We start from the raw sequence: 26,480 nt of genomic DNA on the forward strand, positions 1-26,480 counted from the left end.
CCACATAGCAACGGATTCATTAAAAATTAAAAATTAATTGAAAATGAATAAAGGTTTAAAGTTTTAAATGTTTCGTGAACCATATTTTAGTTTTCGCAGACCACTAGTGGTTTGTGAACCACTGGTTGAGAACCATTGCCTGAACAGAATTTGGAGATTGCGAATAATGTGTGTAGCTTGCCATCTAGTGGCTGTTTCAGACATTTATGTGGCTCTGTTAACAACTACATGGAGCACCTGCTTCAGCTGCCACTTGGGGCTTTTTTTTTTTTTTTTTTTTGTCGTGTCAGGAGCATCCTGTTGTGAGAGAAGTGGCCGTCTGGAAGGACGTTGCCCAGGGGACGCCGGCTGATTTTTAATGCTTTTTCTCATCCTTGTGGGAGGCTTCTCTCATGTCCCCACATGAGGAGCTGGAGCTGATAGAGGGAGCTCATCCGCCTCTCCCTGGATTTGAACCTGCGACCTGTCAGTCTTCAGTCCTGCGGGCACAGGGCTTTAACCCACTGCGCCACTGGGGGCTCCTCACTTGGGGCTGCTAGCCATGCATGCCAGCATGGCCTGAAAAAGGCCATCTATCTCCTGCAGTTTCAAATATTTAGATAAGATTTAATTCTATATGTAAACATAAGCAAGCACATCTATCTCATTAGTATGAACACTTGTTTTAATCTTTAATAAATAGTAAAATTATAGGTATATCAAAGCATTGTTTTAAATTCAATTTCTTTATGAGTTATTTGTACATTTTTTATTTGTATACCTATTTTATAATATACCTATATACCAACATTTCTTGGGCAAAAAGTCACAAGTCAAAAAAGTTTGAGAAGCCCTGATTTAGATAATGTCAAAAATGGTAAGGTTCTCTAAAATATAGGTAAAAGTAAAGGTTTTCCTCTGACATAAGTCCAGTCGTTTCCGACTCTGGGGGTTGGTGCTCATCTCCATTTCTAAGCTGAAGAGCTGGCATTGTCCATAGGTACCTCCAAGGTCATGTGGCCGGCATGACTGCATGGTGCGCCGTAACCTTCCTGCCAGAGCAGTACCTATTGGTTTACACACATTTGCATCTTTTCGAACTGCTAGGTGGGCAGAAGTTGGTGCTGACAGCAGAAGCTCTCACCACTCCCCAGATTTGAACCTGCAATCTTTCAGTCAACAAGCTCAGCAGTTTAACCCACTGCACCACCGGAGGTTCTCTCTAAAATATAACTCACTACTAAAATGCTGTCACAATAATGTTATGTAATCTTTTCTGTTCAGAATGGAATATCTGATCAGGTTTCTGAGATTTTCAATGAAAAGCTCAGTTCCAGTTTGTTCAAGAGATTAGTGCCAGCGGCATGTGAAGCAGAGTGACTATTCTTGATAAAATGATAGGTAAAGTTAAAAGTTTTCCCCTGACATTAAGTCCAGTCGAGTCCGGCTCTGGGGTATGGTGGTCATCTCCATTTCTAAGCCAAAGAGCTGGTGTTGTCTGTAGACACCTCCAAGGTCATGTGACCGGCATGACTGCATGGAGCGCTGTTACCTTCCCGCAGGAGCGGTAGCTATTGATCTACTCACATTTGCATGTTTTCAAACTGCTAGGTTGGCAGAAGCTGAGGCTGACAGAGGGAGCTCATACCCCTCTGACAGAGGGAGCTCATGCCTTTCGGTCAACAAGCCCAGTAGCTTAGTGCTTTAACCCAGTTAATCTGGGTCCAGGGTGGGAGGCATTAATGAAACTCACAAGTTCCACCCTCTGGCTTTTACTAGATTTAGCCAGATAACACACACTTCTATAGCCTTAAAATGTACCTTCAAGTTAACTCCAGTTTATGGTACCCCTATTTTAAAGTTAAAGTTAGCAAAATGTATTTCCTGGATGTTTTCTGTCACTTTCACCTTATACTGTGAGAGAGCACAACTCACCCAAGTTCATTCTATGGGGTTCCATAGCCAAGGAGAGATTTGAACTGTGGTCTCATTGTACAATGCAAGCAAATTAGCAATGTAGGTGAACTGTCAACAAAGAATTGTCCCTATCACACAAAACTGTGCAAATCCCACTGCTGGTCTGACTCTTCCCTGTGATTGGTAAAACCAATCAATATTTTCAAAACTCGCAACAGTCCTATAGTTTACCTTGGTGACATGGGTCACTTTTTCTTCTGTGCTGTCATGCTAGCAAAGTGACATCAGAATTTTCCTCATCTCCTTGTCTGTTCCAAAGCTCTGATTTTTCCTTTTATTTTGGATTTTAGAATTATAGTTCCTTTTCCTTTCCCAAGACTGGGATTATGAAATTTATCTAAAGTTTAAAAGATACAGAACAGTGATAGTGCAGGCAGGCAGGGTAACAAGGATATGTGGTGTAACAAGGAAATGTGATGTTGTCAGCAAGTCTCTGGGAGTGGGAGAGATCTGTTTGCTGGTGCTCCCAATGTACCTTTGAACTGGATGTGGATGACCAAAGGGCTCTGGGGACGCTCCTGGGATGCATCAGAGCAGCCCCAGAGCCCTTTACACTGGATTTCCCTGGTAGGTAAAAATGCACCATTGGAAGGATCTTTTTCATAGGGTTGCCATAAGTAGAAGGCAACTGGACAGGAGTTGATAACAAGGATAGAAACAGACTTTGTTCATAAGCAATCAACTGTTTGACTGGAGTAACAAGAAATTGATTTTTATGTAGAAGGAGTACAAGCATCTGGCTGAGCAGTTAGAAGTTTGAACTTAAGTAGAACATTAGTGCCCTTAAAATCCTCAGCTTTTTAAAGCTCAGCTGAGTGCCAATTCTGTGGTTGGCATATCGTAAACAATGGGAGGTACACTCCGGCTTAGTAATGCATAGTTACATCAGTGGTATCACATATTAGCATGATAATTTGTATAACATCATAAACTGTTCTCCCAAATGGGAGGAAGTCTTAGGGCCCTTCCACATAGCCCTATATCCCAAGATATTAAGTCAGAAAATCCACATTATCTGCTTTGAATTGGAATATATGGCAGTATATAAGCAGTTGCTCTACTTTGAACTCAAGAATGGAAAACGGAATGTTGGTGGGCAGGAAAAGAGATTTAAAGATGGGCTCAAAGCCAACCTTAAAAACTCTGGCATAGACACTGAGAACTGGAAAGACCTGGCCCTTGACCGCTCCAGCTGGAGGTCAGCTGTGACCAGCAGTGCTGTAGAATTTGAAGAGGCACAAATGGAGGGTGAAAGAGAGAAATGTGCCAAGAGGGAAGCATGTCAAGCCAACCCTGACCGGGACCGCCTTCCATCTGGAAACCGATGCCCTCACTGCAGGAGAACATGCAGGTTAAGAATAGGGCTCCACAGTCACCTATGTACCCACCACCAGTACACTGATCTTGGAGGACTATCCTACTTGGACAATGATGGATCACCTAAGAAGATGGCAGTATGGACTCAGCTAATCCAGTTCAAAGCAGATATTGTGGGATTTTCAGCCTTCATATTCTGGAATATAGGGCTGTGTGGAAGGGCCCTGAGTTCTAAGATGCTTTGTAATTTTGAACATCACATTTTGAGAGAGTTTCAGCGAGCAAAAGCTGTCAAGACTTTAGCTCACCACCAGCCTGACAGCCCACCTGTTCTTATATTTCAGAGTCTTCGATGGGACTATTCAAAAATAACTTTGGGGGAGCAAATGGCAAGCTCTCAGAATGGAGGATCGAGTCCTGAACAAATTTTTTTTTGGCTCCTGGCTTAACGCGAGCTACAGCCTTGTAGGACCTTTCTTCTGCTACCCGATTCTGAACTGTTCCAATTTCAGAGTCCCACGCTTGCCCTCTTCTCAGTTTCTTTAATGTATTCCGAAAGCCCTCTGTGTTGAAGTAGTAGATCAAGGGGTCCAAAGTGCAGTTCATACTGGCCAATACCACCGTGACAACAAGAGCCTGACGCACTGAATCACGCATTGCTGGCTCAACCTGGATTACATGAGCCTTCATCAATCCATAGGCTGCCAGGATGACATTGTAGGGTACAAAGCAGATGATGAAGATGATGAGGTTGACCACAAGCATGCGGATTGTCTTCTGCTGGCGTACACTGTGTATGCTATCAGCCTGGCACAGTTTCTGAAAAATTCTTATGGAGCAATATATCACAGCAGTTAAAGGCAGGAGAAAGCCAAGGATCTCTGCTAGAATGATCAAGGGGAAGAGCCCTTTCTGCCACCGGCCATCACTGAAGCTTTCAAAACACAGAATGATTGACTGGTTTTGTCTGGCACATTTGGTTGTCTTGTGGACGCCGGCAACTGGCACGGAGCCCATGAGGATAAGCACCCAGACCACAAGGCAGAGCAGCCGAGCCACTCTGGGGCGCCGGAGGTGGCGCCAGCGTAGTGGATAGACAATCGCGACAAAGCGGTCCAGGTTGATGCACATGAGGAAGAGGCAGCTTCCATACATGTTTATTTGAAAGACAGAGCCCGAGATCTGGCAAAGAACGGTTCCAAAGGGCCATTCCCCCTTGTAATAGTAGTAAATACGGAAAGGCAAGGATATTGTGAAAAGGAGGTCGCTCACAGCCAAGTTCAACATATAGAAGCTCACAACTGATTTGAGCTTCAGGTAACACAGGAAGATCCAGATTGCAGCAACATTAAGCACTAAACCACCTATGAAGATCAGGCTGTACCCAACCAGGTGCAGTTGATGATTGGCACTGTAATCCTTGCAGGGAGTTATGTTGACAGTTGACATCCCTGCAAATCAGCTGAATGTACCAGTATTAACTTTTAGGCAGCAGGGAGAAATACAACAAGAGAGCATCTTCCTCAGTCGCATAAACTCAGTTCTGTGTTTGTTGCTTTACGTCTTCATTCAGCCCCTGTTCGATGTCTTCCCAGCATTTTTACTTGAGTCTCCAGGTGGATGAATGGTCGTGCCAGACTTGATTACAGGAAGATGAGTCTGGAAGGAAATTAGACAGGCCATGTTTAACAGTAGCATATTCACAAAGAGGAAATGAAAAATGAAGTCATAGTGCCAAAGGCACATGGCAACAACAAGTCAGAGCAGAGTGAAAACTGGAGGTGGCTTCTGCACCTTTTATGGCTGTGTAAGAAAATACACACCCATAAAAGTACAGCAGCCATATCTAATTTTCAGGGGAAAAAAGAAAAGAAAAAGCATATATAAAATGCTCAGAAAAATGCAGAGATTTTTGAGGGTTGTCTTTACAAAATTGAAAATGGGGCTGGCTTAATATAAAAAGAGCAGTGGTGGTGGTGGGGGGTGAATTGGACTTCAATTTCATCCTCCAAATTACTTGATCCAAACAATTCTCAGTGAAATTTTGTCTGACAGATTGGTAATCATGCAGTTTAAACTCATGATAGTAGAGGAGACAAACTGATTTATCTGCAAATTCCAGAGTATTCTAGGGTGTTGTGTTGGAAATAGTAACCTTCTTCAAGCCTCCACTAGTAATTTGTTTGTATATGATTCTGTTTTGCTTACTGTTATCTATATAAATAAAAATGTAATGTTCGTTTGTGGGATTAACAGAACTCAAAAATCACTGGACAAATTGACACCAAATTTGGACACAATACACCTAACAACCCAATGTATGTCCTTCACTCAAAAAATTGATTTTGTCATTTGGGAGTTGTAGTTGCTGGGATTTATAGTTTGACCTACAATCAAAGAGCATTCTGAACCCCACCAACGATGGAATTGAACCAAACTTGGCACACAGTTCTCCCATGACCAACGGAAAATACTGAAAGGGTTTGGTGGGCAGTGTCCTTTGGTTCTGGAGTTGTAGTTCACCTACATCCACTGTGGACTCAAGCAATGATGGATCTGGACCAAACTCTACACGAATACTCAATATGCCCAAATGTGAACACTGGTGGTTTGGGGAAAATAGAATCTTGACATTTGGGAGTTGTAGTTGCTGGGATTTATAGTTCACCTGCAATCACAGAGCATTCTGAACCCCACCAACGATAGAATTGGGCCAAACCTCCCACACAGAACCCCCATGTGGGCCACAGCGATGCGTGGCAGGGGACGGCTAGTATATATATATATATATATAGAGAGAGAGAGAGAGAGAGAGGTATGCAGCTTTCCTTTTATGTTGTTTGTTTGAGGTTGTGGGAGGGACTGCAGACTATGCGATCAGATATCTGGGACTATTCAGACAAAGACTCCATTTTTAGAAGTCAGTGTTCAGTCAGTAGCGTAGTGTATTGTATAGTTATGTTTTAGACATAAGACAGAGAAGAAACTGCAACAGAATGTCTTAGAGAACTTCCAACTGATAAGGAATATACCTACATTCTGAATACATGACGTTTGGAAGTAAACCAACTATGTTATTTTTTAATGAAGACTACTTATTTTTGTCTCTTGAGAGCATGATTTAAAACCAAATATATTTTATGGGAGGGTAGATGTTTTTGGGCAACTGAAATAACACTTCTGAAGATCTGCTATATATTTTTGCATTGGCCCAATCTTTGTTCCTAACAGTTCAAAGAGATAACCAGGTATATCAGTCTGACAACTGAGAAACCTAATTTGCCTTGAATGAATAAGTAAAGGTAAAGATTCCCCCCTGACATTAAGTCCAGTCATGTCTGACTCTGGGGGTTGGTGCTCATCTCAATTTCTAAGCCGAAGAGCCGTCGTTGTCTGTAGATACCTCCAAGGTCATGTGGCCAGCATGACTGCATGGAGTGCTGTTACCTTCCCGCAGAAGCAGTACCTATTGATCTACTCACATTTGCATGTTTTCGAACAGCTAAGTTGGCAGAAGCTGGGGCTAACAGCGGAAGCTCATGCTGCTCCTTGGATTTGAACCTGTGACCTTTCAGTCAGCAAGTTCAGCAGCTCAGCATTTTAACCCATTGCACTACCAGGGGCTTGCATGAATACTGGCTGATATATACCACTAAAGAGAAGATTGACATAAATGAGTTTTTAGCTCTTCTCAGGAATGCTTTACAAAAGGGTTATGATTTTCCAAATGGTAGTAAACGCTAATTAATCTCTAAAAGGTCATGCTTTCAAAAGACTTTGGAGATTCTGGTTTTCCAAAAGGTTATGCTCTCAAAGGTCATTATTTTCCCACAGCACAGAAGCAAGCACAGTAAGACTCCTTTGAATATATTTTACCATAGAAACCTACGAGGGTTGAATGAAAAGTAATGCCTCCACCTTCGTCACTTGGGTTTGGATGGGAATATTTTAATAAATCAAACACAGAAATAATCCTTAGAATGTGCTCTTTAACTACCACAAGTCACTTTTCCACATAATCTCCAGACAATTGGATACATTTCTGCCAAAGATGAACAAGTTTTCTGAAGCCGTCACGGAAGAAGTCAACACTCTGTTTCCGCAACCAGCATCTCGCAGTTCTCTCATCCTGGGAACCCATTGTGCATAGATCTTCTGATAGCCAAGTAAAGCAATAATGTGACTCACACATTCTTGTGAAATGCCGATTATGCTTGAAATTTCTCTCTGAGTGATACGATGATCGTCCTGAATCAATCTGTCAATCTTTTGCTTGTGAAACCCGATGGTTGTTGTCACCCGATGTCCAACTCTTTGTTTGTCATGCAAGTCAGATGTTCCCACCTCAGCATCTTTAAACTTACTCACCCAATGACACACAGTACTCACATCAACTCAATCACCATAAATAGCTTGCATTCTCTGATGAATCTCCTTTGAGGTGACACCTTCTGCTGTCAAGACTTCAATGACTGCACGTTGCTTAAGTCGCATTGACCGTCTGTGCAGGGTTCCATACAACAACACAACCATTCAATGCTAAGCTTCTCACCAAAATGGAACTGTAGAGGAGAGTCTACTGAACAAGCCAATATCTGCTGCATACCAGTACTGCTGTCTGTTGAGGAGCTACGAAGTTGGAGGCATTACTTTTCATTCAACCCTTGTACAATGAGACAAACCAAAAGGAAGCAAGAGATAATGCTAGAAGATGTAACTCCCACCTACGGGGGGAGAGCAGAAAACAACTACAAGTAGCACTGTGGCTAATCATGCAACTGGCCTCAAGCGAAATGCAGAGGTATGAAAAAATGACAGTGGCTCCACAGCACACTATTACTATTAGTATAAGGGTATTCACCACTGCACCTGCAGCAAAAGGAATCTTCTCAGAGAGAGTTTTAAAACAAAGAACACTGATTGATAAGATTTATTGCATTTACACGTTAATACTATCTAGAGTTTTGTGTGGATCCATTTTCCTTTGTTACATTTGTTCTTTCATTACTTTTGTTACCTTCGAGAGCACGTAACAGGAAGCCCCCTCCGGGTACAAAAATGAGCTCGACACAAAAGTAAGTGGGATCCAATTCCAGCTCCTCAAATGCTTTTCGTGAGCAGCCTCCTTGCCTTGGAAAGAGTGCATGTGCGGTGTGAAGGCCCAGAAAGCACACATGCCTGCCTGCAGCTGAGCACCTCTTCTGGAGTAAATTTGTCTCATTACCTTGGAAAGTGAGTGATGTGCAGGCCCAGAAAGTGTGTGCACCTCCCTGCAGCCAAGCACATCCTCTAGAGTAAACCTGCCCCCTTGCCTTGGAAAGTGTGTGCAGTGTGCAGGCCCACAATGTGCTTGCACCTCCCTGCAGCCAAGTGCCTCCTCTAGAGTAAACTTACCCCTTGCCTTGGAAAGTGCTTGTGGTGTGCAAGCTCAGAAAGTGTGTGCACCTCCCTGGAGCTAAGCACCTTCTCTAGACTAAGAAACACATAAGAAGCCTCCTTAAAGTGCGCACCTGCCTGCAGCTGAGCGCCTTTCCTCTATAGTAGAGCTTAAATGCATAAAATGACAGGAAGGGGAGCCTGGGAAGCTCCCCTCCATATTGAACCGATAGAAAATGGATCTTTTGGCACCCCAGAACGAAAACAGATATCTGCTCTCCCGATTTTGGGAGGTTCTCAAAAAATGGATTGGGCCCCCCACTGAAAGCCAGGACACGAAACAGATCAAGGTTTGCCCAGATTGCAGAAGCCTAATACTAACTGTAATGAAAATGTAGAGCAAGTGTCAAGATTGGCATCTTTTTCATTATATCCTACTCCCACAACTGTGTAAATATGCTTTATACCTAAGCTTTCATTATCATCCTTTACCGGATCTTAAGAAATGGGTTTATTATACCCACAAAAGCTCATGCTTTGGGATTAAAGCACTAGATTAGCTGTATAGAGTGGAAGTCCACCAGTCTCTTCAAGAGATGTGCTCAGGTGCAGATGGACATCATCTTTCTGAATACAATAAATGCAAAGACACAATTCCTAAGGGACTAAAAGCAAAAAACAAAAAACAAAAAATCCACTACACAAATTACAAAGACATTGTGCCACATCCTCTCCAGGAAGCAACTTAACCCTCTCATTAGCATTCTAGACAGCAAACAAGACAAGACCAAAAAGGAAATTTCAGATCTGGTACTACTGATATGGAACCACCAGCCTGCTACACGCTAGGTAGGATTTCCCCAGAAAAAGATGCAGTCTGTTTAGCTAAATAAAAAGAAAGAAGACGTATCCCAACAGAAGGGCAGTTACAATGACAGGTAAACAGGAAAGACTATTGAGTGAAAATGGATATGCATGCACGGAAAGTAAACAGCAACTGCTATGATGCTGTGATCCAAAATAATCAGATTCAGTGAGTATATGGAGATGGTAGGAACTTCCCGTTGTAGTGATTTGAATTCAGGTGGGGAAAATGCAAGGCTAGCAAGTTGAGTCCAGATTATTGTGAGCCAGTGCGACATTAACTTTGTAAAATCTGAGCAAAGTACTGCAAACAGGATCTGAATTGGGCTGCTGTAAGTTTTTCAGGCTATATGGCCATGTTCCAGGAGAACATGGCCATACAGGTCAAAAAACTTACAGCAACTAAGTGATTCTGGCCATTAAAACCTTCGACAACAGGATCTGAATTATTTTGGTGGTATGGATTTAGCCTTAGATATAACAAAAGGTATGTTTACGTAATTTGCAGGCGACGCAAAATAGGGAGGGACATAATCAACACCCCAAAATTAACAAAATTCATTTTAATAGGGGACCAAAGATACTATAGCCAGGTCATCAATCTAAAAATAAATTACATTTAATTAAAAAAATAGATGCACAAATGTAGGGATGACTGACATATAGCCTGAAAGCAGTCCTTCAGAAAAGGATCTCGGAATCTTAGCAGATCATAAGCTAAACAAAAGTCAATAGTATGATGCTGACAAAAAATGTTGCATCAGCAGAGATCCACACTGAAGGAAGTAGTATTACCACCCTGTTGGGTTCCAAGATCAAACACATATTACAACATCCTACCCAGCAGTTTAAAAAGAAGAAGCAAGTCTGTTTCAGGAGGAGGGACAGATGGAGCCCCTTCTTGCTTCCCCTCCTGGAATGCCTCCTATGAAAAGAAAGCCACTGTGACATTCTAGCAAACTTTACTGAGTGTGTGAGTAAAACCAAGTATTTTGTCTCAATAACAGAATATCCTCAGCATTTCATTGACTTTCAAGGGTCTGAGGCTGGAACTATACCACCATATAACCCTGTTTCTGAATCCAGATTATCTGTTTTGAACTGGATTAAATGAGTGTAGTAAAGGTAAAGGTTTTCTCTTGACATTAAGTCTAGTTGTGTCCGACTCTAGGAGTTGGTGCTCATCTCCATTTCTAAGCTGAAGAACCAGCATTGTCCGTAGACATCTCCAAGTTCATGTGGCCAGCATGACTGCATGGGGAACCATTACCTTCCAGAAGTGTTATCTATTGATCTACTCACATTTGCATGTTTTCGAACTGCTGCTGTTGTTATATATATTTGTGTCCCACTTGCTCAGCTCTCAACACTAAAAATAGTATTAATTATTATTTAAAATAGGGGTTCTCAAGCTTTTAAAGCAGAGAGCCACTTCACAATCCCCTAGACTGTTGGGGCCCTGGACTATAGTTTGGAAAAAAATAACAAATTTCTATACACACTGCATATATCCCGGCCCAGATTACCTGTCTGAACGAATCTCCTGTTACGAACCATCACAAAGTTTAAAATCAGCTGCAGAGGCCCTGCTCTCGATCCCACCACCATCGCAAACGCGACTGGTGGGGAAACAGAGCCTTCTCAGTGGTGACCCCTCGGTTGTGGAACTCCCTTCCCAGTGACATCACACTAGCTCCCTCCTTTTTTAGAAAGAAACTAAAGACCTGGTTGTGGGATTGAGCATTTGAACAGTAGCAACAGAAATTGGGGTAAGACTCAATGGGATAAGTATGACAATGGACTGTCCCAGACAATAATTTTTAAACTGGCGTGATTTTAATCAAATGTCTTTAATGTAATGTATTTTAATGATCTGTTTTAAATGTTTCTATGACTGTGGTTATAGCAAATGAGTGCTTGCTGTAAAGCCGCCTTGAGTCCCCCCCCCCCCCCCCCCAGGGTGAGAAGGACAGGGTACAAATGTGTGAAATAAATAATAGTGCAACCACACACCCCTCCCCCCAAAGAACAATAAAGTATTTAAAATGAAGAAAACTTTAAGCTCACATAAACTCATCAGTATTTCAATGGGAAGTGTGGGTCTGCTTTTGGCTGTCAAGTTAATTAGGATTGTATTGTCAAAGGCTATCATGGCTAGAATCACGAGGTTGTTATGAGTTTTCCGAAGTGTATGGCCATGTTCCAGAAGCATTATCTCCTGACGTTTCGCCTGCATCTATGGCAGGCATCCTCAGAGGTTGTGAGGTTTGTTGGAAACTAGGCAAGTGGGGTTTCTGTATCTGTAGAATGTCCAAGGTGGGAGAAAAAACAGACATATAAACCCCATTTACTTAGTTTCCAACAAACCTCACAACCTCTGAGGATGCCTGCCATAGATGCAGGTGAAATGTCAGGAGATAATGCTTCTGGAATATGGTCATACAGCCCGGAAAACTCACAACAACCCTTAATTAGGATTGTTGTTGTAATGTGCCTTCAAGTTGTTTCAGACTTAGGGCGACTATAAATCTAAAACTTAGGGCAGGAGCCAGATAAATTATCTTGGAAGGCTGCATCTGGCCCGTGGGCCTTAGTTTGGGAACCCCTAATTTAAAACATACACCATTCTTTAAAACATTGTTCTTTCAAAGCCTGCTTGAATCAAAAGGTTTTAGCCTGCCACTGGCAGGACAGCAGAGAGGGGGCCTTGAGGGTTCCCTAGGCAGGGAGTTCCAAAGCCATGGAGCCTCCACCGAGATGGCCCTTCCCTGTGTCCCCAGAATTGTGCTTGCAATGGTGGTGGGACTGAGAGAAAGGTGTCTCCTGGGGACTTCAGACCCTGGGCAGATTCATAGTAGGTTATTGTTTCTGCTTTGTCAAATCCACATTTCATTAATCACTACAGAATTGTCCTATTTTTTTGTTTGTTTGTTTAATCTCGCTTGCCTTTAATCACTACACAACAGGCAGAATTCAGGTGACTGGGAAACTGTACTTGCTGAATTTCTGCTTGGGAGATACTTGGAAACATGTTAAAATAAAAGTTCGAAATACTACCCAGTATTCATAGGACCCAGTATTCATCCTTTTTATCTCTGCCATGACAAAGAAATGCCGCTGAGAGTACACATTTCACCCTGAGTATAATCACAGCTCATGCTCACAAATTTGAAATCATTTTTTTATTGTGTCAGAAGCGACTTGAGAAACTGCAAGTCGCTTCTGGTGTGAGAGAATTGGCCATCTGCAAGGACATTGCCCAGGGGATGCCTAAATGTGTTACCATCCTGTGGGAGGCTTCTCTCATGGGAAACTGGAGCTGACATATGGGAGTTCACCCTGTCTCGTGGATTCGAATCGCCAACCTTCAGGTGAGTAGTTCAGCCGGCATAAGGGTTTAACCCATTGTGACACCGCAGCTCATTCAAAATAGTGTTGAAAGCTTTATCGTCAGTAGAATCCATTGGAGCCCCTGGTAGCGCAGTGGGTTAAACCCTTGTGCCGGCAGGACTGAAGACTGACAGGTCGGAGGTATGAATCCAGGGAGAGTGCAGATGAGCTCCCTCTGTCAGCTCCAGCTCACCATGTGGGGACACGAGAGAAGCCTCCCACAAGGATGGTAAAACATTAAAACATCTGGGCATCCCCTGGGCAATGTCCTTACAGACCGCCAATTCTCTCACACCAGAAGCGACTTGCAGTTTCTCAAGTTGCTCTTGACACGAAAAAACAAAAGAAAACAAAAAGTAGAATCCAGAAGCAGGCATTGAGACACAGCAAATCTTACAAATTCATTCCTACATACATTACATACCTTTTACCAACAGATAACTAAGGTTAGAGGACAAATTGTTCCTTTAAGACACACCTGAAGGCCAAGAATTCCCTTTCACTTCATTCCAAGGAATCTCATTGCTCATGTGTCAACATTTCAACACACAATGATATTATTATTGCACCCATGCACCCATGCAGAGATCTCCAGCAATCCAAAGATTTTTGTAGCTTTCATTCCAGCATCTAATCCCATCTCTCTGTTTCACACACACAACAACAAATTTACCTCTCCGCTTGTGTAGCTTTGGAGGAATTGCAAGTTTTCAAAGTCCTCTGCTTAACATTCACAGCAACTGTAAGAATTTTAGCTCTCCAGAAAACTTGAAGCAGACCAAACTCTGCCGAGTAGCACATGTTTGGTAGAAGCCTCCCATTGCATAGATTTTTCCAGGTTCACCCAAGGAATTCCCGACCAGTAATTTCTCTCATGCCATTGAAACATTTCTTCCTTCAGGAATAAGTCACTGGCACTTCCTTCCATCCCATTTTGTTAATCCTCTTTCTGCGATAGCAACCTGGCATTTGACAACAGTACATGAACTTTGGCTCCGTGAGTAGATAAACCATGCAAGAGTCTGCATAAAGGCAAAAATAAGAGTGAAGTAGCAACAGCATCCTCGGCTGTCTGTGTGATTGTCATGCTACGAGTAATATGACAAACAAGGAAGTGCGCTAGTGACACATTTTCTCTCTCCCTTTTCCCCTTCCCCCTCTCCCGAGACACTCGCCCTGCCTGACTCAGAGAAAGGAGCACAGAGCAAAGCACCAAAGCTTAATCATTAGCCAGAAGTTGCCACATTAGAGAACCACAAAGCTGAAAGCTGTCCAAGTGCTTGCAATCACTGGGGGTCGGAATCCCTGGGGTTCAGAGGGGTCATCAAAGGCCGTCAGAAAGCACAGTATTTTCTGTTGATCATGGGGGTTCTGTGTGGGAAGTTTGGCCCAATTCTATCATGGGTGAGGTTCAGAATGCTCTTTGATTGTCGGTGAACTACAAATCCCAGCAACTACAACTCCCAAATGTCAAGTTTATTTTCCCCAAACTCTACCAGGGTTCTCATTTGGGCACACTGAGTATTCATGCCATGTTTGGCCCAGATTCACCATTGTTTGAGTCCACAGTGCTCTTTGGATGTGGGTGAACTACAAATCCAAAACTCAGTTTCAATGGCCACCAAACCCTTCCAGTATTTTTTGTTGGTCATGGGAGTTCTGTATGCCAAGTTTGGTTCATTTCCATTGTTGGTGGAGTTCAGAATGCTCTTTGATTGTAGGTTAACTATAAATCCCAACAACTACAACTCCCAAATGACAAAATCAATCCCCCCAACCACACCAGTATTCAAATTTGAGCATATCAGGTATTAATGCCAAATTTCGTCCAGTTAATGAAAAATGCATCCTGTATATCAGATATTTATTTAGGAGCCCCCGGTAGCGCAGTGGGTTAAACCCTTGTACCAGCAGGACTGAAGACCAACAGGTTGCAGGTTCGAATCCAGGGAGAGTGCAGATGAGCTCCCTTTGTCAGCTCCAGCTCACTACGTGAGGACATAAGAGAAGCCTCCCAAAAGGATGGTAAAACATCAAAAACATCTGGGCATCCTCTGGGCAACATCCTTGCAGACGGCCAATTCTCTCACACCAGAAGCAACATGCAGTTTTTTAACTCGCTCCTGACACACACACAAACACACAAATCAGACATTTACATTACGATTCATAACAGTAGCAAAATTACAGTTATGAAGGAGCAACAAAAATAATTTTATGGTTGAGGGTCACCACAACATGAGGAACTGTATTAAGGGGTTCCGGCATTAGGAAGGTTGTGAACCACTGATGTAGAGCATATTAAACCAATGTGCCCCAAATGGCACAGGTTATTTGGTGCCTTCCAAATCCAATTAAAGGTACATGCTTTCTTCTCTGTACTATCATAATCAACTGAGCCACAGATGACTCAAGAACTTTTGTTGCCTGAAGCAGAAGAAAATCCAAAGACTAGAAAACCATATTGGAAGTCACCCCATGTGTCTGTTGCTTGAATTTCACATTTATGCTGGGGGACTCTTCATCCCTAAGGTGTGCAAATGGACAGGATGCACTTTGCCTGGATTTTTTGGGAGGGAGAGAGGGAGTGATGTGAGGAAAGAAGCAAGCAAGCAAATAGGCAAGCAAGATAATGTCTTCATTCTATATTAATTTGGACTTTATGGCCACAAGGCCCCTTCCGAGTCTGTGATGCTACGATTCTAAGCAAGGCAGGGAGGGAGAGATCTTCTCAAGGTTTATACATGGATTGGTAAATATTGCCTCCTACATATAAGGTTACCCATTTAGAACCCTATCAGGTTGGACCTTGGAACCACATGTCAATCTCTATCCAGGATGCATGATATCAGTGGGTTGTTGTAGGTTTTTTGGACTGTATGACATTTCGCCTGCATCTATGGCAGGCATCCTCAGAGGTTGTGAGGTCTGTTGGAAACTAGGGAAATTAGGTTTATATATTTGTGGAAGGTCCAGGGTGAGAAAAAGAACTCTTGTCTGTTGGAGCTAGGTGTGAACATCTCAGTTGGCCACCTTGATTGGCATTTGATGGCCTGACAGTTTTTAGATGTGCCTTGTTACTCCATGGGAGAATCCTTTGTTGAGAGGCGATCAGGTGTTCCTGATTGTTTCTTCTCTGGAGTTCTCCTGTGTTTGAGTTTTGTTCTTTATTTACTGTTATAATTTTAGAGATTTTTAATACTGGTAGCCATATTTTGTTCATTTTCATGGTTTCTTCCTTTCTGTTGAAATTGTCCACAGGCTTGTGGATTTCAATGGCTTCTCTGTGTACCCTGACATGGTAGTTGTCGTCCAGGATGCCTGTCACAGATGCAGGTGAAACATCAGGAGGGAATGCTTCTTTAACATGGCCATACAGCCTGAAAAACCTACAACAACCCAGTGATTCCGGCCATGAAAGCTGTCGACGATACATATCAGTGTTCTCTGTATTTCCCCTTTATCTTGATTTTACCTGGGTACACTTTCCTTGTTCCCTCTGATGGGAACCTATATCCATGGTTTGTAGAAGTATAATTTACACCTGGATATAAGTTCTCACCTTACACATCTGGCACTCTTAGATTTTGTTGCAGTTCCCAAGATTCTTCATTAAGGACTGTACTGGCAAGGGCTGCTGGGACTTCCAGTGCAACAACATCTGGAGAGTAACATGAGTCCCACCCTGCCTTACATGAGATGTAAGTAAAAAAAGTTTGTTTATATTAGATATCTTTTCTTTTTGGGGAGTGGCTATGTCTTTTTGTACCATCCAGTTTTCTGTTGACCTATTGCAAGGGTAAAGGTAAGGCAAAGGTTTTCCCCTGACATTAAGTCCAGTCGTATCCGACTCTGGGAGTTGTTGCTCATCTCCATTTCTAATCTGAAGAGCCGGCGTTGTCCATAGGCACCTCCAAAGTCATGTGGCCGGCATGACTTCACAGAGCGCTGTTACCTTCCTACCGGAGATGGTACTTATTGATCTACTCACATTTGCAAGTTTTCGAACCACTAGGTTGGCAGAAGCTGGGGCTAACAGTGGGAGCTCACACTGCTCCCCGGATTCGAACCTGCGACCTTTTGGTCAGCAAGTTGAGCAGCTGAGCGGTTTAACCCACTGTGCCATCGGGGGATCCTTTGACTTATTGCAGCCCTGTGGATTTTGCATGGTTTTCTTAGGCAAGGAATACTCAGAGGTGGTTTTGCCATTTCCTGCCTCTGAAATATAGCTGATAGTGTTTAGCATTTGTTGGTGGGCTACCATCCAAGTACTAACCAGAGCTGACCCTGCTTAGTTTTCAAGATCAGCAGGGAGATTTATTATTTACTTATTTACAGCATTTTTATCCTGTTCTTTTTAGACCGAAGGCGACTCAGAGCAGCATACAGATTGGCAACAATTAGATGCCATAAGCACACACACATACATACATATCAATTAAGAACATTTAATATAGCATAATAAAAATCCATATAAAAACCAATTAAAACTATAATAATTAATGTCTACCAGTTCGACTGCTTATCTATTTGCATCGTCTAAGCTGTTCCATGTTCGTTATCTGCAGTCTGTGATCTAAGAATTTGAAGTTAAAAGTTCAAAATAAACGAAGGGAGATCAGATGATCAGCATCTGAACTTGCCATTGAGCTTGACCGTTGCTGCTCCTCCGGAAGCCAGAAGTGATCTGGGGTTTAGTCCTACAGAAAACTGATGCTGATAAAGGGGGTTGTCTCTAAAGTCAGACACCCTGTTTCACTGTCCTGCAGATTTGAATGTATGAAAATGCAAATATTTTAGGCCTTGCTTATGCCACAATGAGAGGTAATGGGACTTGCAGATACAGCCTGCGCTCTTGAGCACCTGTCATTAACTGGGAGGTTGCTAATAGTACTGATATTCCACTGAGATAACTAATTGTTACAAGCTAGTGTTTCCTCCTTGCTGAAACCCAGGTGGTGTTCTAGGAGGAAGTGGTGTTGGCCATGGTTGTGCTTCTATTTCTAAAAAAACAAAAACAAAACCCTGATGGGTGTCTCTCTGCACCTATTCCTGCCTTACCAGAATAGTAGCTGTGTGCACCTGCCTGCTCTTTCAGAAGCAAAGCCCTACTTGCATTTCTAGATGCAGGTGGAAAAAAAGGTTAAGGCCAAAGAGAAAACAGAAAACTGGCAGATGGGAATTTTTTAAAAGAGGCTTCGGAGATAGGGAGAAGTGGGAAGTGGCCAGCGGGACTATTATTTACGACATTTCTACCCCGCCCTTCTCAACCCCCGAGAAGGGACTCAGCAGCTAACACTGGCAACAATTCGATGCCACAATATCATAATATAACAACAATATAAAACCATAAATACACAATATGTTAAAAACAATAACATTAATTATATAGTCACATAGACTTTCCATTATCATAACAATCATATGGTCCAGTTCAATGTCTAAAGTGCCATTATGCCTCCCAGCCAAAGGCCTGGTTCCAAAACTACATTTTCAATTTTTTCCTAAAGGAAAGGAGGGAGGATGCCAAATCTAATCTCACTGGGGAGTGAATTCCACAAGCGGGGGGTCACCACAGAGAAGGCCCTGTCCCTCGTCCCCACTAGATGCGTTTGCGAAACCGTTGGGACTGAGAGCAGGGCCTCCCCGGTGGATCTTAAACTACGATGTGCAACATAGAGGGAGATATGTTCGGACAAGTAAGCTGGGCCAGAGCTGTATAGGGCAATGTTTCTCAACCTTCATACTGCCGTGACCCCTTAATTCAGTTCCTCATGTTGTGGTGACCCCCCAACCATAACATTATTGTTGTTGCTACTTCATAACTGTCATTTTGCTACTGTTAGGAACCGTCATATAAATATCTCATATGCAACATATATTTTCATTCACTGGACCAAATTGGGCACAAATACCCGATACACCCAAATGGAGGGGCTTGGGGGGCAGATTGATTTTGTCATTTGTGAGTTGTAGTTGCTGGGATTTATAGTTCATCTACAATCAAAGCATTCTTAATTCCACTAATGATGGAATTGAACCAAACTTGGCACACAGAACTCCCATGACCAACAGAAAATACTGGAAGGGTTTGTTGGGCATTGAGTTTGAGTTTTGGAGTTGTAGTTCACCTACATCCAGAGAGCACTGTGGATGTAGTCAAGGGTGGATCTGGACCAAACTTGGCACAAATACTCAATATGCCCAAATGTGAACACTGGTGGAGTTTGGGGAAAACAGATGTTGACATATGGAAGTTGTAGTTGCTGGAATTTATAGTTTACTTACAATCAAAAAGAATTCTGAACCCCAGCAACGATAGAATTAGGCCAAACTTCCCAGACAAAGACCACCATGACCAGCAGAAAATACTGGAGGGATTTGGGATGAATTGACAGTGATTTAGGGAAGATGTAGTTCACCTACATCCAGAGAGCACTGTGAACCCAAACAACTATGCCAAAGGGATTCCTAAGTCCATCAGAAATAGTGTTTTCTGATGGTCTTTGGTGACCCCTCTGAAACCCTCTTGCAACCCCCACAGGGGTCCCGACCCCCAGGTTGAGAAACACTGGTATAGGGCTTTATAGGCCATGGCCAGCACTTTAAATTGTGCTCAGAAATGGACTGTCAGCCACTGGAGCTGACATAGCAGGAACTGACTATAAATGGTAGAAAGATTGAGGTTGGGAGAAGCAATGTGGGGAGAATGCAGTGACTAGGCTTAGTGAGACAGAGCTTGGGTTAAAGTTCAACTGTTGAACACCAACTTAGGCATAGAAACATAGAATCACAAAAGAGGAAAAGTGTTCTTGCCATACATCAAGGAAACCACTGACCTCACTGGGAAGCTGATGAAGAAACACAACATACAAACAATCTACAGTCCTACTAAGAAAATCCAACAAATGCTATGTTCAGCAAAGGACAAGAGGGATCCTCTTACCTCTGCAGGAGTCTACCGCATACCATTCAGCTGTGGACAAGTCTACATAGGGACCACTAAACACAGCGTTGCTCAAACATGAATCAAGGAACATGAAAAGCACTGCACACTACTTCAACCAGAGAAGTCAGCCATAGTGGAGCTCCTGATGAACCAACCTGGACACAGCATATTATTTGAGAACACAGAAGGGCTGGACAACTCGTAACAACTACCATGTCAGGTTACACAGAGAAGCCATTGAAATCCACAAGCACCCACAAGGAAGAAACCATGAAAATGAACAAAATCTGGCTACCAGTATTAAAAAACTCTAAATTATAACAGTAAGTAAAAAACAAAACTCAAACACAGGGGAACTCCAGAGAAGAAACAATCAGGAACAGCTAATCGCCTCCCAACAAAGGATCCCCCAGGCAGTAACAAGGCACACCTAAAAACTGGCAGGCGATCAAATGCTAATCAAGGTGGCCAATTGAAATATCTACACTTAGCTCCAACAGACAATAGTTCTTTCTCCCATCCTGGACTTTCCACAGATATATAAACCCAATTTTTCTAGTTTCCAACAGACCTCACAACCTTTGAGGATGCCTGCCATAGATGCAGAAAAATTGTCAGGAGAGAATACTTCTAGAACATGGCTACACAGCCCGAAAAGCCTACAACAACCCATAGAATCACAAAGTTGGAAGAGATTGTACGGACTATCTAATCCAACCTCCTACCATGCAGGAAAGCACAATCATAGTACCCCCGACAGATGGCTATCCAGCCTCTGTTTGGAAGTCTCCAAAGAAAGCGCTTCTACCACTCTCCAAGGCAGTAATGCTTGACAAACCAGCTCCAATCCACTAGCACTTGATCCTGGATGAGCACACAGATCAGGCTGAAATCTTGGAATTTGGTTTGGATGGGATGGGAGAGGTTGTGTGATCACTTGCAGATTAGGTCTGCCCTCTTATAAGTCTTGAGTTGTACGTTCAGCAGCACACAAGACCTGGGAAACAAGTTGGGGATGGGGTGGAGTTGCTGCAGTCTATCACGATTCCCAAACACTAGTCTTCTATGACCTCATCAGACAGTTGGTGGCAGGAAGGCGCTGGCACTCAGCTTCACCATGGGTGTGGGGAATCCATTGCCCCACGCCTCGCATTGCCTGCATCACCAGGTGGGTGATGTCATGGAGGGGGGAAATGTGAGCGCGTGGCTTCCCCTCTTCGATTATGGCAACACAGGAAGCCTCCACGGTAGTGGCAGTGTGCTGGTTCTGCCATCCTTCACTCACGGAGCCAGCACAGCATCGTCTGATGGGAGCTGGCTAGCTCCATGGGTATGCTGCCAATTTTAGCCCCATATGATGAGATAGTCTGAGTTTCACACCTATGCTTCTGCATAGGTGTGACCTTTGCAGAAGCATACGAGAAACTCAGCCTGTCATTGAACATCGAGAAAACCAAAGTGCTCTTCCAGCAGTCACCAGCCAATCCCAAAATACAACACCGCCTGAGCTCTGCAAGTGTAGCATTTTTCCAAATGAAGCAGAGAGTGTTTGAGGACCGGGACATCCGTAGGGAGAACAAGGTGCTTGTTTACAAAGCTATTGTCCTCCCAACCCTGCTATACGCGAGATGTGGACGATCTACAGACGTCACATACAACTTCTGCGAGATGTGGACGATCTACAGACGTCACATACAACTTCTGGAATGATTCCATCAGCGTTGCCTCTGAAAAATTGTGCAAATCTCTTTGGAAGACAGGCAGACAAATGTCAGCGTGCTGGAAGAAGCAAAGAACACCAGCACTGAAGCAATGATCCTTCGCCATCAATTCCGCTGGACCAGCCACATTGTCCAGATGCCCGACCACCATCTCCCAAAGCAGTTGCTCTACTCCAAACTCAAGAACAGAAAACGGAATGTTGGCAGGCAGGAAAAGAGATTTAAAGATGGGCTCAAAGCTAACCTTAAAAACTCTGGCATAGACACTGAGAACTGGGAAGCCCTGGCCCTTGAGCGCTCCAGCTGGAGGTCAGCTGTGACCAGCAGTGCTGCAGAATTTGAAGAGGCACAAATGGAGGGCGAAAGAGAGAAGGCACGTCAAGCCAACCCCAACCGGGACCGCCTTCCACCTGGAAACCAATGCCCTCACTGTGGGAGAAGATGCAGATTAAGAATAGGGCTCCACAGTCACCTACGGACTCACTGCCAGTACACCGATCTTGGAAGACAATCCTACTTGGACAATGAGGGATCGCCCAAGTAAGTAAGTCACACCTATTCTGCATCTCAGCAGTCTCCTTTCCTGAGCTAGCCAGGACCATCATGAGGTTAATGCCTAGAGAAGCAGTGAAGTCTAAGAGAACTAAGAATACAATTTCCAAGCTGCACATCTCCCCATACACATATATGGGGTGAGTAGCAATGTTGCTAGGATTACTGTCTTGTCTTGAGAATGGCCTATTGAGGAAGTGGCGAACCTGTGGCTGATGCTGCTGCCAGAAATCTCATTCTCTGCCCCTCATGTTCTTAGAAGAGGGCTAGTAAGAGGTGGAGAAAGAGGAGGAAGTAATGCTGGAATCTACCTCCTGTGGTATTGTTGTGTGACTTAGCATGCAAAATATTATTAGCTGTACAACAAGCACATCTTGGGATGGTGAACTGAAGGATCTTGATCCACCTCAATGCTGAATCCTTACTTCTCCTTCAGCATCTAGGTCTAGCTCCCTTATCATCTTAATCCTTAAATATCTGTCTGTATTCACAAGAAACATAATTAAACATTAGTGAAGAATGGATGGCAAAAAAAGAGTTGTCTGCTCGAGAGGTAATCAGAAATGAAAGTCAAGTGACCCATCTCGCCCTGCTGAAACATAACATGAGTCTGTAAAGAGAAAGGGATTTATTAAAGGTAATGGGAGGAACGCTATGGGGAATTAATGCCATAAATATTAAGTTTGAGTAGGTACAGCCAGCATAATCCTGCTCTACTCTAGATAGCAGAAACGAAATTAATGCTGTCTCCTCTTTTCAGTGCAGAAGTGGGCATTTGTCTTGCCTTTGCCTTCTCAAGTAACATTAACTAACCTTTTCTAGTTGGCTTCAGTCTTCCACTGATGGAGAACTGTTTCTTCTTTGCTGCTTGAAGAGTGTAGAGCAAGGCTTCTTAAACTTTCCACTAGCAATTTTTATGTGACCTTAGGTATACAGGTAGATAAAATAGGTACAAAAATCACACATTTACTGATAACAAATTAGTATTTGCAAGGCTTGATAACAAAGTGGCTTTACTTTTTATGAAGTACAGCTAAAGCATCTTCTGCAGAGTCCACTGTTAAGCCCAGCTGTTTACCAACTGATAGGATTTTGGGAGTTGAAGGCCAAAACATCTGGGGACCCACAGTTTGAGAACCACTGCTCTAGAAGGACAGAACTTGTGAGTTAGGACTTCAGCGGTGTTTGTGTGTGTGTAGGGTCAAGAGGATCCCAGGGCCTGAAACCTTGGGCTGCTTCCCAAGGATGTTTCAGGGTGTTGTTCCTAGTGATGCCCTAGTGACTAGATCGATAGTCATATTTCACCAAATAATACAGTGACATTTGATTTTAGCACGTTCGAGAAAAGAAAATAGCTCAGCATTCTGTACTCTTCCTGCAAGGCTAGGCTTCTACTTTCAGGGCTTTATTTATTATTTGTTTGTTTGTTTATTCCTGCCTTCCTCTGAGTATGAGATCCAAGTTGGTTTACAATGTGTAATTCTTTTGTTTGTTTAATTATATGGGAGCTTTCAAATATCTACCTGAAGTAGTTCAGTCAATTTCAGAAGTTGTCCCCCACAATCTGAACTTTCCAATCAGGAGAAGCTTCATTGATGGTCCAACTGGACTTCCCCGACTAAAAAACCTCTTAATGCTGGTGATGGGGAAGGATTCCCTACCTATCTTCCCAGCTGGCATCTGTCTATGGTTCTCTTCATTCATCTTGTTTGTCTTTCACACTCCTTGAAGGAGAAAAGTACCAGGGCAGGGGTAGAAAATTAGCCAAAGACTTTTCTAAGAAAGTTCATAAGAAAACACTTATAGCCAAAATTATGGCATAGCTTCCACTAGCTACATAAAAAGGTAAAGGTTTCCCTTTGACATTAAGTCTAGTTGTGTCTGACTCTGGGGTGGAGGTGCTCATCTCCATTTCTAAGCTGAAGAACCGCCGTTGTCCGTAGACTCCTCTAAGATCATGTGGCCAGCATGACTGCAAGGAGTGTTGTTACCTTCCTGCCAAAGCAGTACCTATTGATCTATTCACATTTACATGTATTCAAACTGCTAGGTTGACAGAAGCTGGGGCTAATAGTGGAAGCTCACCCCACTCCCTGGATTCAAACCTCAGACGTTCTGGTCAGCAAATTCTGCAGCTCAGTGGTTTAACCCACTGTGCTACCAGCTTCTTAAAAAGATGTGTAGTATATTTTGGCTATCCCAAGTGTCTGCATTGGCTTAATGACCCTTAAGAGCATACAGTTACCTCTGCTGGAGATCCCTATGCCAGCATCCTTCTTCTACGGGATGGGAGTTCTTCCAGTGGATGGGTGCCCCCTCCCTCTTCTGTACACTGACTCAGGATGCTCAGACCAAGGACGCTGCAATCAATTACAGAAGTTCCTCTTTATTGTGACTTCTAATCCCTCATCCCACATCTGTAAGTTTAACTTGTTAAAATCTATCTAAAGTAGCAACAAGCATCAAATTTTGTACTAATAAATTCCATAAATTTAATTCAGTGTATCTGAAGACACATTATTTTCTGGCTTCTTGTACATTCCACTCAATGAGCCCATTCTATTATGATAGGAGAGGATGGAAGAGAAATGTCTCCAAATCTAACTCTATATGTTGAGTTTATCATGACCCCTTACAATATCTCTGCAAGACTAGTCCGTCTTATTACTGAGGAAGGGAGCATGGCAGAGAGAACTTAGACTGGCGCTGATGCTGGTGCAAGGTTATCCCATGAGCTTTGGGTGTGTAACAAAACCTGGGATGGCCCCTCCAGTTCTTAGCTCCCTCTAAATTATAGCTCTTGTGAAAGAGAGCACAATAATTCCAACACCTTGACACCAACCCTTACGTAAGTCCCATGCTAGTAGTGGACAGTGCCAATAAACTTTTAAAACTCACCCTAGTTGTGCTGTGCATTCAAAATTTAGATCTACATACCTCTCTTCTGCTCTAACAGGCTCTGAGCTGTGCCATTACAAAGCCCACCACACCATGTCGGGGAAGCCTTGTTGCCTGGTCTTAACTCCGTGAAGAAAACAGCAGGAGTGCCTTCTTTTCTTCCACGTTCTTGTCTGAGCTGGTAGCTGGTAGAACCAGACTAGGGAGGTGTGTCGGGAGCTGCGGATCCCAACATGTCTCTGAGAAAGGTGTTTTCTGAAATTGGAAAACAACAATCAACATCGGAAGAAGATAATTTTCCCCTTGTTTCACTGATGAACTGTGGTACATGGACTACTTCCCCACAACAACAACAACAACAACAACAACAACAACAACAACAATGTGGTAATGTATTGTCGAAGGCTTTCATGGCCGAAATCACTCAGTTCTTGTGGGTTTTTTCAGGCTATATGGCCATGTTCTAGAGGCATTTCTCCTGACGTTTCGCCTGCATCTATGGCAAGCATCCTCAGAGGTGAGGTCACCTCTGAGGATGCTTGCCATACATGCAGGCGAAACGTCAGGAGAAATGCCTCTAGAACATGGCCGTATAGCCCGAAAAAACCCACAAGAACTGAACAATGTGGTACTTTCAAATCCAGACTAACACAATACACCAGACATCACTATTGTGGAAAAGAGAAATGTTTGGATTATTGATATCGCCATACCGGTGACAGTCACATTGAGGAAAAACAACAGGAAAAACTCAGCTGCTATCAAGACCTCAAAATCAAACTGCAAAGGCTCTGGCATAAACCAGTACAGGTGGCCCCAGTGGTCATTGGCATACTGCGTGCCATGCCAAAAGGTCTCAGCCAACATTTGGAAACAATAAACATTGACAAAATCACGATCTGTCAACTGCAAAAAGCCACCTTACTTGGATCTGCGTGCATCATTCGAAAATACATAACACAGTCCTAGTCGCTTGGGAAGTGTTCGCCTTGTGATTTTGTGATACGAAATGCAGCATCTAGGTCTCATACTGTGTTTTTGTGTCAGTAAAATAATAATATACACACACTATAATTCTTCATTAAAGGCTGTTGTCTTCTTTTAAAATGTTACATCTACACACTTAGTAATCAAATGCTCTATAAAAGAATTGCTCACAGTTGCAAAATGAGCTCTTCCAACTTGCAATTAGTTTCAGATATTGTGATATTGCTGCAACAGAATTGTCTCAACATTTATGTACTACACATCCTAATAAACTGTTACAAAAGATACTACCTACACTGCATTGACTAACAATGATAAATGATCACATTACTTGTCTCTGTGAAAGTTTTGTATCCTGTTTGTAAACTTTATTTGCTTGTAATAAGAAATACTTTTAAAAAGAAAGAAACTTCTTAACTTTAGCACAGTGGTTCTCAACCTTTTTTTAACCAGGGACCACTTTGTCCAGG

General features: G+C 43.0%; 1 protein-coding gene across 3 annotated transcripts; it reads right to left on the bottom strand.

Annotated features, from left to right (window-relative positions):
* Positions 1-2,619: 2,619 nt before the first annotated feature.
* On the bottom strand, positions 2,620-25,223 carry LPAR5 (lysophosphatidic acid receptor 5). 3 transcript variants are annotated; one of them, XM_067464330.1, is made up of 5 exons: positions 25,063-25,223; positions 24,371-24,485; positions 22,939-23,048; positions 13,577-13,925; positions 2,620-4,932 (listed from the first exon to the last, which is right to left on the bottom strand). In XM_067464330.1, exon 5 carries the CDS (start codon positions 4,720-4,722, stop codon positions 3,607-3,609), a length of 1,116 nt encoding a protein of 371 aa, XP_067320431.1. In that variant the 5' UTR covers positions 4,723-4,932; positions 13,577-13,925; positions 22,939-23,048; positions 24,371-24,485; positions 25,063-25,223; the 3' UTR covers positions 2,620-3,606. The 3 variants fall into 3 exon arrangements, with proteins under 3 accessions (XP_067320431.1, XP_067320430.1, XP_060618622.2); XM_067464329.1 differs by lacking the exon at positions 13,577-13,925; XM_060762639.2 differs by lacking the exons at positions 13,577-13,925; positions 24,371-24,485.
* Between the last annotated feature and the right edge of the window lie 1,257 nt (positions 25,224-26,480).

Source organism: Anolis sagrei, chromosome 2 (assembly GCF_037176765.1).
Source record: "Anolis sagrei isolate rAnoSag1 chromosome 2, rAnoSag1.mat, whole genome shotgun sequence".
Lineage (NCBI taxonomy): Eukaryota > Metazoa > Chordata > Lepidosauria > Squamata > Dactyloidae > Anolis > Anolis sagrei.